The 11,120-nt window shown below is 25.6% G+C and overlaps 2 protein-coding genes across 2 annotated transcripts; both read right to left on the bottom strand.

Annotated features, from left to right (window-relative positions):
- Positions 1–20: 20 nt before the first annotated feature.
- Positions 21–1,727, bottom strand: LOC122847643 (leucine-rich repeat-containing protein 57-like). Its single transcript, XM_044145448.1, has 3 exons — positions 1,592–1,727; positions 1,208–1,527; positions 21–1,135 (listed from the first exon to the last, which is right to left on the bottom strand). The coding sequence occupies exon 3, from the start codon at positions 1,119–1,121 to the stop codon at positions 405–407; it is 717 nt and encodes a 238-aa protein (XP_044001383.1). The 5' UTR covers positions 1,122–1,135; positions 1,208–1,527; positions 1,592–1,727; the 3' UTR covers positions 21–404.
- A 77-nt stretch (positions 1,728–1,804) lies between these two features.
- On the bottom strand, positions 1,805–4,530 carry LOC122847642 (ATP-binding cassette sub-family F member 1-like). Its single transcript, XM_044145447.1, has 4 exons — positions 3,808–4,530; positions 2,852–3,723; positions 2,598–2,776; positions 1,805–2,523 (listed from the first exon to the last, which is right to left on the bottom strand). The coding sequence occupies exons 1-4, from the start codon at positions 4,164–4,166 to the stop codon at positions 2,029–2,031; spliced, it is 1,905 nt and encodes a 634-aa protein (XP_044001382.1). The 5' UTR covers positions 4,167–4,530; the 3' UTR covers positions 1,805–2,028.
- Positions 4,531–11,120: the final 6,590 nt, after the last annotated feature.

The raw sequence follows: 11,120 nt of genomic DNA, 5'->3' as shown, positions 1-11,120 counted from the left end.
TGATTCGAGCAAAAGTTGTAAGACGAAATAGAAATTATTTTTAAATTTATTTTATTAACATTTTAATTGTTTAATTAATATTAAAAATGTATTTTTAATTGATTTATTTAATAAATAGTTTCAAATGATTTTTGTGCAAAATAGTTTTAAAAAAAATATTCCATTGAATAATATTGTTTATTGATAATATTTTATAAATAAAAAAACTTGAAAAGAGATAAATAAAAAAATTTTTTTTCAATGTTTTCATTGTTAAAATAAATTAAGCTGTTTAATGTGAATTAATTATGGAATAATTATTTCATGTGATGAATTATTTCAGGTATGAATTAATAATTAATCTTAAAGATTGTTGTTTTTTTCTGTTGATAATAATTGTTTTATACTTACAGTTAATTTGATTTTTAAAACATTTTTTTTTTAACAGCTGTATAACGTTCCATGTATTTTTCGTAGCCATCTAAATCAGCAATTTGTTTGCTTTCAAATAAATTACCATCAACAGCAATATTTGATATTTTTGAATCTTTTAAAATGATAATTGGTATTGAATTTAATTGAAGACAATTTTCTTCAAGTCTTAAATTTTTAAGTCTTGGACATTCAGCTAATTTATCAGACAATTGAGTTATTTGATTTTGATTTAGATTTAATTCAGTCACATGAAGACCCTCAACACCATCTGGTACATTTGTTAATTTATTTTTTGATAAATCCAAAACATCAAGATGTGTTAAACCACAAAACATTAATGGAAATTCAGTAATTAAATTTTGTGATAAATTAACTTGTTTTAAATTTTTTAAACTTGATAAAGAGCCTGGTAAACTTGTTATTTGATTAACACTTGCATTTAATATTTCAAGTTTAATCAATGCTCCCATTGCATCAGGTAATAATGTTAATTTATTGTTACTTAAATTTATATTTTTTAACATAATGTATATTCCAATTTCTTCAGGAATTGATTTAAATAAATTATGTGATAAATCAAGAGTACGTAAAATTGGAGCAAGCATTTTCATATTCATTGGAATTTCCATCATTTTTCTTTGTGAAATATTTAATACTCCTGTTTTTTTTGCTGTTTCATAGTGTTGTTTTATTTTTGTGTTTCCCATTTTTTCGTTAACAGCTAGAAATAATTATAAATTAAATTAATTCATCTGTTTAAAATACCAATGGTCCTTCTCTTAAGTAATCTTACCTTTGAATGAATATATTTATTTCAAATGTAAACAAGAAAATATATATCTCGTTGTTGTTGTTGTTGTTGATAAAAAAAGAGCTAATTCAACTTGTGAGTGTATTATTTTTTTTTTTTAAAACAATCCTTAAACCAGTTTTATGCTCATCAGCTGGTTTTGTTTTTTATTATACTGATAATAAATGTCCTTACTTTCTAATCAATTTTTTATTTACAGAAAAAAATAACTCATGTAAATAAATAAATTATCAATGACCTTGATATGTATAATATCAACAATCAAGTTAATTTACTTCACTTACTCCAAAAATTAAACTAACCTGTAAAAAATTACAAATTTTAATTTAGAAAATCTATCAAGATTACTAGAATAAAGATTATTACCTCATGTGATGCTATGCAAACTTTTAAAGGGTATATGATAATTCTTGAGGTGATTTTTTACTTTATAATAATAAATTGTAGTACTTTTGATCAATAATATTATGTATTGCAAAGTTTTATCTATTTTTACAATTATAATGCGCAAATCAACCATATTATTGTGATGGCGCCACTTGGAGAGAAAGAGGAATAGAAATAAATAAATAAATAAATTTGTTATAATTAAATATTTATTAATTACAAATGACAAAAACAGAGTTTAAAATTTCAAGATTGCATTATTTTATTCTATTAAAATTTACAATAAAAATATTATCAGTATTTTTTTTATTTTTTTCTATTGATTTAAAAAATATAATTGAAAAAATCTTTGTTGTTTCTAATTTGCAAGGCAATTTGTTAAATATTTAATTAAACTATAGATCAATTTAGATTAATCATTGTTCAACAGCAGCATTTGCAGCAATGCTTGGACTGTTTATTACTTCACCAAGACTTTTAAGAAGTTCTTCTCTGTAATCATCAAAGTCACCACCAGTTTCATTGATTGTTTGATCCTCAATAACATATAAATTACAGTCAGTATCTCTGATGAGTCGTTCGTCGTGAGACACAATGATAACACCACCCTTGTAATTATTAATTGCATCAGCAAGTGCATCAATTGATTCAATATCAAGATTATTAGTTGGCTCATCAAGAATAACAACATCTGGTGCATTTAAACAAAGTTCAGCAAGTGCAACACGTGCTTTTTGTCCACCTGATAAATCTTTCATTTTAATTGTATGTGCATGTGAGCTAAGACCAAATGTACCAAGTTGTTTTCTTGCTTTTTCATATTGTAAATCAAATAAACGTTGAAGATATTCAGATGGTGTTTCTTCAGCAGTTAAATGCTCACCAGAATGTTGATCAAATCTTCCAATTCTCTGTAATTATTATAAATAATTTTATTTAATCTTAATAGTGTATTTTTTTTTTTTTATGTTTAATTTAAACTTACCAATCTATGATTACGACAAAGTTCACCTTCCAGTGGTGTCAAATCACCAACAAGTAATTTTAAAAATGTAGATTTACCAACTCCATTTGGTCCAACAATAGCAACACGTGATGATAAATCAATACCAAAATCAACATCAATAAATAAAGGTTTTTGGCCTTCATAACCAAATGTAACACCTGTTGAAAACAAGCAATCAATTAATTATTTGTATAACAATGATTAATGACAATAATTTTTAGTTAATTTTTTACCTTTTAAACCAAGAATTGGTGGTTGAAGTGGTGGTGGATCAGGAAAATCAAATTTAACAACATATGCTTTGAATTTTTGTAAAAGTTCTTGTGGTCCAGTATCTTCTTCTTGCTTCTGTATTTTTGTACGATTTTTTTCTTGTTTTCTTGTAAGAGCTTCTTTTTGTTTTTTTTCAGCAGCTTTTTTACTTTGTCCATGTGCTTTTAAATCTTTAATTCTTTTTTCTTGTTTTTCATATGCTTTTATCATTTCACGTTTTTTTTGTTCATACATTTTTTTAAACATAGTATAATTACCCTTGTAATAAAATAATTTTTGTTGATCAACATGAATAATATCAGTACAAACATTATCAAGAAAACTTTGATCGTGAGAAACAATTAGCAATGTTTTTTTCCATCCTTGAAGATAATTATCAAGCCAAATAACAGCATTTAAATCTAAATGATTTGTTGGTTCATCAAGTAGCAATAATGTTGGCTCTAAAAATAATGCACGTGCTAATGATACACGCATTCTCCAACCACCAGAAAAATTTTTAGTTGCACGATTTTGCATTGATTTACTAAAACCAAGACCAGCCAATATTCTTCTGGCTCTTGCTTCAGCTGATTCAGCACCAATTGCTTTTAATTCATCACATACTTCTTGATATCTATCTTGTACAGTCTCATCACCTTTTTCCATAAGCTCTTCCAATTTTTTACATTCATCTTGTAGCTTACGACATTTAACATCAGCATTTAATACATTTTCAACAGCTGGTGTATCATCAGCAACAACTTCTTGTTCACAATACAATATATCAATACTTGGAGGAATAGCAAATACTCTTTTTTCTAAATGTCGTAATAGTGTTGTTTTACCATGTCTATAATTTAAACAAATTAATTACATTACACATATATTATCAATATTTTTTTTAATTGTAAATTTTAAATTAATAAACACATACCCATTTGGACCAACAAGACCATAACGTCTACCTTGTGCAATTAATAAATTTGCATTTGTAAAAAGTTCATTACCCTTAGCAGCAATTGTAAAATTTTCAACTTTAATATCAACAGCATTATCTAATTGTTGTCCACCACGTTGTTGAGTTTGACTTTGTGATGCTGTAAAATTTGAATCCAAATCACTATGTCCCTGTCCACCAAGTTTTGTCATTTTTTCAACTGTCTGTTCATATTCCTGCTTTTTCTTCATTTTTTTCTTTTCCTTATGGGACATTTTTTTAACACCTGCATCATCAACAGACATGTCTGTTAATTTTTCAGTAACAGTATCCATTTGTTTATCTGCTTTTGGCATATTGAACTATTTAAATAAACTTTCTTTATCTCATGAATTCATTAATTTCTGGATTAATGACTTTTACTTTAGACTACTTTAGACAGCTCCAGACACTCGTGATAAAAATGTGTGCATATGTCTCATGTTGATGATGGTTAGAAACTCCAACATGGCCGGTTCATTGGAATGTCAAATATAAATTTTTTTTTTTTTTTTTTTTTCATAGCGCCTTGATAACAAAGTCTGTTAAAATTAATGTGTTATCAAAAGATTTTGTGCAATTAAAAAAATTAAGTGTTTCATTTTCTTGGTAAATAAATAATTTATTTCTTATTTATATTATTTAAATTTTCCAAAATAATAAATAAAGCTTTGTCATTGGTTGATAGATGCCAACAACAATCACCGCCATTAATTTATTATTTTATTATTTTAATACAATTACACAAGATGGTGCCACTGAAACGTCTTGCCTGTCGAAAAGAAAAGAGAAAAAAAAAAATTAAAGAATTTAAAATAAATCGCTTTTTAAAATTGGCTGTTAAATATTTCAATTGCAGTCTCTATTTTTATTTGCTCTATCATATATCTGTAAAAAAATAAAATATGTTAAAAATAAAATATGCATCTGATGATGCCAGAAAAAAAACCATTGAGAATTCCACCAAGATTTATTCCTTAGAAGGGAAAACATGAAATTCATGAATTATTTATAATTATTTATAAGTATTATTATAAATTTTTTTAATTAGGAAATTGCTGAACAATTAATTATCGAAAAACCAGATGATCATTAATTGCACATAAAACAATGTTTAAAACACGCATCAAGGTCAAGAGGTTCTTCAAGAATTATATCATTTTTTTCTCTACCAAATTTTGGTAGAAAAAAAATAATAAGTACAACTTAATAATAATAACAACATTTGAAAACAATTATTACAATAATAGCATCAAAAACACCTGATTCAACTGATAAAATTTTAGAAAATATAACAACGACCTAAAATCTGGATGGTTATTTATAGTATTTTTTTTTTAAATTTATTATTTGAGAAGAAAAAGAATTTATTTTCAAATTTATTTTACTGTCAACATTTTAATTGTTTAATTAATATTGAAAAATGTATTTTTGATTGATTTATTTAATAAAAAGTTTTAAATAATTTTTGTGCAAAATAGTTTTTAAAAAATATATAAATAGTTATTTCTCAATAAATAAATATTCCATTAAATAATATTGTTTATTGATAATACTTTATAAATAAAAAAACTTGAAAAGAGATAAATAACAAAATTTTTTTAGTGTTTTTATTGTTTAAATTAATTAAGTTGTTAAATGTGAATTAAATATGGAATAATTATTTTATGTGATAAATTACTTCAGATATAAATTAATAATTAATCTTTTAATTAATAATTAAATTTTTTTTTTTTTTTTTTTTTTTGTTGATAATTGTTCTATACCTACAGTTAATTTGATATATCGTTCCATGTATTTAACAGGATGTAGAATTTTACTTATCGACTTTAGAACGAATTTTCAAAAAATTATAAAAGCTGCAGGGACTCGTTCACCTGGAGTTCCAGGTAAAGATTATGCTGAAGGTGGCTGAGAGAAAGCTAATATTAAAAAAAAAAAAAAAAAAAAAGTGTCCCACGTGTTTTTAACCTTTAAGTTGTGTTTAAAAAAATATTTGGATTTTTGTTAATAAAAAAAAAGATCAAGAAACAACAACATATTTTTCTATATTAAAAATATCTCAGGTTTTTGAAGACGTTATATAACGAGAACATTTTCAGTATTTACTCGAAATGAGTGCAAAGAGGATATGTATTGAAAAAGACCAACAAACTTCTGATGTTGGTGACAAGGATCCAAAAGTTGTCATCAACTCACTGGACTACGACTCATTAGCAAAAATCATCTCGTTGCTGCCAATACCAGAAATTATAGAAATGGAAAAAGGTGAATATTATTATTAAAATAAAAATTATTTTTTTTTTGTTAATAAAATATCAATGTTATTTGTATTATTAATTTTTAAATTTGATATGTTTTATTGTAGTTTGTACAAAATGGAAAGAGGCATGTCAACTAGCTTGGTATGACATTAAAAAATACAAATGTAAATCATCACTTGGACGTTCTTATGATAATTGTTTGTTGACACAATCAAACCTCCAGAAAATATTATTAAGATGTGGCAATTATCTCAAAGAATTGTTTCTCTCAAAAGTTTGCAATTCAAGTATCATGCCATTTATTGGTGAACACTGTAAAAATTTAACAAGTCTTGAATGTAAATTTCACATCTATACGTTAAATTATCGTGCTGATGATTTCATTCAAGCATTTACACAGTTAGATAAATTAAAATGCATCAAAATAATAACGATTGATGATGACAAGAAAGATGAAACATTTAATTTATTTGGAATAATTAATAGTCTTCCAGAAGAAATTAAACAAATTCATTTAATTTCTGAACCTTGGGTACGCCCAAAAGAAATAGTATCTATAGTACGTTGTTATTGAATACCAACTTTAGTTGTTTACCATCTGCAGTGGCAAACAACATATCAATTGAATGAATACAATGATAATTTAAATAAATTTCTATTATTTTCAGACTTTTAAAAAATTTAAAAATCTTCAAGAATTGACATTGCATGGCTGTAGTTTTTTAGACAGCATGATTCTTCAAGAAATTGCAGAAAAAACAACACTTGTTTATCTTAACATTCGACTATATGATATACCCGAAAGCTTTTTTCTATTTGATAAACTTGTTAATTTGGAATATATTAACCTAACACTAGCCGTGGCGTATAATTTTTTATGTGCACTGAAGAATAACTTTTCTACAAAAGTACTCAATACTATTTTTTGTACATGCAAAAATCTAAAACATCTTGATATGCCACCTGCTCTTTACGACATAGCTAAAATTCCTCGCAAAAAATGGATAAACTTTCAAAACTTGGAATATCTTGGTATTACTTGTAATATTATGCCTGATGTAGCAAATACAATTGTTGAATATTGCAAGAATTTAAAACATTTGAAAATATATTATCCTGATAAAATTATAAATGAAACTGCTCTAAATAAGTTAACAGAGTTAAAAAATCTTGAAAGTTTAATATTGCTTATTAACGTTATCCTCAGTGAGAAATCAATAATTGCAATTTCCAACAATTGTAAAAAACTTAAACGTTTAGAAATTCCTGATAGCTGTTTAGTACCATCTATTGATGGTGAGCCACTTTCTTCTCCATCTGTTCTTGATGAGTTATCGAAATTGCAATATCTTGAACATCTTAATTTACGTAAATTAAAAAATTACCCACGTGAAACAAATCTTGAAGATAGTACAATTATTGCAATTGCTAATAATTGTAAAAATCTAAAAATTTTACATATTCGAAATCACGAAGCTATTACTGAAACAGCTTTTGCTGCTTTAATAAACTTGGAAAATTTAAAAGAACTAAACGTAGATTCTACTAATATTACAGACGACTTTATTATTAAATTAAAAGGCTTAAAAATATTGCATTGTTCTTTTTGCAAGAAACTTACGAATGCTGGTATTATTCAATTTATTAAAAATAACCCAGATCTTGAAGAAATCTATGTCGTAGAAACAGGTATATTACCTGCAGGTAATATTGTAAATGACTTGGTTATTGCTGCTGATCAGGCAACTAAAAATCGTACAAATGGTATTATTTTACACTTAACAATAAGTCCGACAATAAGACCATCTTTAACTAGGCCAACAATTAAATCCCATTGGTTGATTGTCAAATGGGTAGGAGATTTTTTTTATCTTTTAAATAAGCAAAGAAATATACATAGAAGTATAGAAGTATAATTGTAATAATTTATTTTTTATATTAAAAATAAGTATATAGTCGTAAGTAAATTATTATTTTTATTTTTGAATGTATATTTTTCGGAAAAATATGAGGAGTACATATGTATATGTAATAAGCTATTTATAATTATAGCTTATTTATTATATTCTTTAATTTTTTTAATTGACAAATGTATAAATTGATATAAAATTAAAATTATTAAGATTATTAAACTTATATACTTCTTGAGATGGCCGTATAATGTTACTATATAGTGCTATCCTGACTTATCATTGCTAGAATAATCACTGCAAGTAAAATAAATGCAATCCTTCTACAGAGTCCAGCAATGACATGTCTTTTTTGTGTCATTTTTTCACGATAATTATTTTTTATTTTGTAACCATATCGTACTGTAAATGAATCAAAATAACAAACAACATTATTATATAGTTATACTGCAGTTGCATAACAAATAACAATATTTTATCACCAATATTTTTGAAATAATTTAAATATTTTATTTCAAATAATAGAAAAATAATATCATGTTTTTTTTCCAATACTCGACATTTCATTTTTTTTCTATTATAAAAACGACAATTGACCGCATTCTCTTCGTAATCTGATTAGTTAAAATTTTTTAGCATTTGTTTATAATTATCCTTTTGTTGTTTTTTCTCTCAGATTGACACGTTGCTATATGTTGTTGTGTGGTTGCTACGTTTTTTTTCGGCAATTATAATTTTATTTGGGTTATATATACAAATAGAAAATAAGAATAGCAATTGATAAAATTATGATTATGATAGATAAAGTCATAATATATAACCAAAATACATAAGATTATGTACAATCAGCACCAGAAATACCGAATCGCTCTTTTGTTCAAATAGTAAACTTATTTTTATGTTAAGTATTTAAAAAATTCGATACCACCTTCTTTAGCATTCTACATTCCTAATAAATTATAAGTTAAATTTTTGAAAATTACTTCTTCAGTTTTCGGTTAGCCTGATATTTTAAGAAAAAAATTTTACCGATTTGTATCAGGAACATAAGATGACTAAAGAGGTAAACTATGTTTTTAAAAATTCACCTCCTAGATTTTATATTTGCTATTATTACTTATAAAAAAAAAAAATTCGATTTGTAATAAGAACATAGAATAACTAAGGAGGTATTCGATATTTTTAAAAATTTACCTCCTCAATTTTATATTTCCCTCATACTTTAGAAAAAAAAAAAAATTTGATTTGTATCAAGAACACAGAATGACCAAAGAGGTATTCGGTATTTTTTAAAACTTACCACCTCAATTTTTTGTTTGCCTGATACTTTGAAAAAAAAAAAAATTCGATTTGTATCAGGAGTATAGAACAAGAAAAGAGAGGTATTTTTTAGGTCATCTATTGTATTTTTTAGAACTATATAGTAAAAATATTGAAATATCATAGATAGAAAAAGGCTGTTTGATCAAGAGTATAGAACAAGAAAAGAGGTATTTTTTTGATTACACTACGAAGCGCCATCTATTGTATTTTTTTGGAACTATACGATAAAAACATTAAAATATTATAGATAGAAAAAGGCTGTTTGATTAGATGCATAGAAGAGGGAAAAAGGTATTTTTTGGGTCATACTACGAAGTGCCTTTTTTTGTTATCTTTTTTCAAACTATAGTGGAAAAATATTAAAAATCGAAAACAAAAGAATGTTTTGTATGTGTATCAGGATAATAGAGTGGGCAAAGAGGTATTTGGGATTTTTAATAATTTCTCTCATTCATTTTATCTTTATACATAATCTTTATTAATTATATGATATAATTTATATTTTATTTTTATATTATTTCTTGATACTTCAAAAAAATTTTACCGATCCGTATCAGGAACATAGAATGACAAAAGAGGTATTCGATGTTTTTAAAAATTTACCTCCTAAATTTTATATTTCGCTCATACTTGAAAAAAAAAATTTCGATTTGTATATCAGGAATATAGAACAGACAAAGAGGTTCTCGAAGAAATGAAAAAAAGCGTAATTGTTTATTTTTCCGGAACTATTGGAAAAACTATCAGAATTTATAGCAAAAATTGAAGTTTTGTATATCAGGATAATAGAATTGGCATGGAGGTATTCGCAATGAGTTAAGGAAAATAAAAAAAGTTATTGATAAAAATTACAATGAATAAAATGGTTACAATAAAGACACATATAAGAATATATATACGATCACGTGCCAAAGGCACGGAGTCGCTCTAGTTTATTTAAAAATTCTATTTGTAGGCAAGGGCAATTATAAAATTATAATAGAAAAAAAAATATTGTCAAATAAACCAAAAGACATTTTTCATAAAAATTATTTTTTTTATTTTACAAGTACTGTTGTAACATAATACATACTGCTTATAATTGCAATGCACATTATATTTGATTGAAAAAAAAGTTTCGAACACTCCTGGCAGAAATGTTGATATTTGATTGTTAGTATACTTGTTTGTATATTCTAATGATCTTATTATTCTTGAGACTCCGAAGCGGATGACGATGCTAGGTTCTTTCTGATTCTGCGCCTACAACCACACTGGGCGTGAATTGTCGACGCGATTGGGCGAAAATTTACGCCCAGGGGATAGGATCAATTCTTGACGTGGTTGGACGAAAAAATCCTCCCAGAACCCACTACCAAAGTTTACTCTCCTTCACTCCAGTTGGAAATAAACGTAAATTTCTAACATGCTTCGTGTATATTAAGCATTGAATTTCTTTTTTTTTCATGTGAAATTATATTTTTTGGGCTGTAAACTAAAATTCATGCATAATCGTGTAAATTTGAAGTAATATGCGTATTCATAGAACTTTACTGTATACATTTTTTAAAAAAAACATAAAATTTCATGAACATTTCAAGTACGTTATATGCATTGAAATTTAAGTACTGAACATTTAATTTTAAGTTTGGATACTGTAATTTTGAATCATGCACAGAACAGATAAAACAAACGTAGAGTCAGACTTAAGGTCAGAGTCGGAGTCAGAGTCGGACTTATGGTCATAGTTGGAGCTGGTGCAAGTAGATATTGTTGAATTTTAAAATTTGAATGC

The sequence above is a fragment of the Aphidius gifuensis genome, linkage group LG1, assembly GCF_014905175.1.
Source record: "Aphidius gifuensis isolate YNYX2018 linkage group LG1, ASM1490517v1, whole genome shotgun sequence".
NCBI classification, from domain to species: domain Eukaryota; kingdom Metazoa; phylum Arthropoda; class Insecta; order Hymenoptera; family Braconidae; genus Aphidius; species Aphidius gifuensis.
Note: the sequence above shows the minus strand (reverse complement) of the source record. Positions and strands in the feature narration are given on the sequence as shown.

Bases quoted from the DNA above. Each gene is read 5' to 3' on its own strand.
- LOC122847643 (XM_044145448.1), bottom strand. From the start codon at position 1,121: ATGGGAAACACAAAAATAAAACAACACTATGAAACAGCAAAAAAAACA.
- LOC122847642 (XM_044145447.1), bottom strand. From the start codon at position 4,166: ATGCCAAAAGCAGATAAACAAATGGATACTGTTACTGAAAAATTAACA. The intron at 2,777-2,851 runs GTAAAAAATTAA...TGTTTTCAACAG, and splicing joins ACCAATTCTTGGTTTAAAAG to GTGTTACATTTGGTTATGAA. The intron at 2,524-2,597 runs GTAAGTTTAAAT...TAATAATTACAG, and splicing joins TTTGTCGTAATCATAGATTG to AGAATTGGAAGATTTGATCA.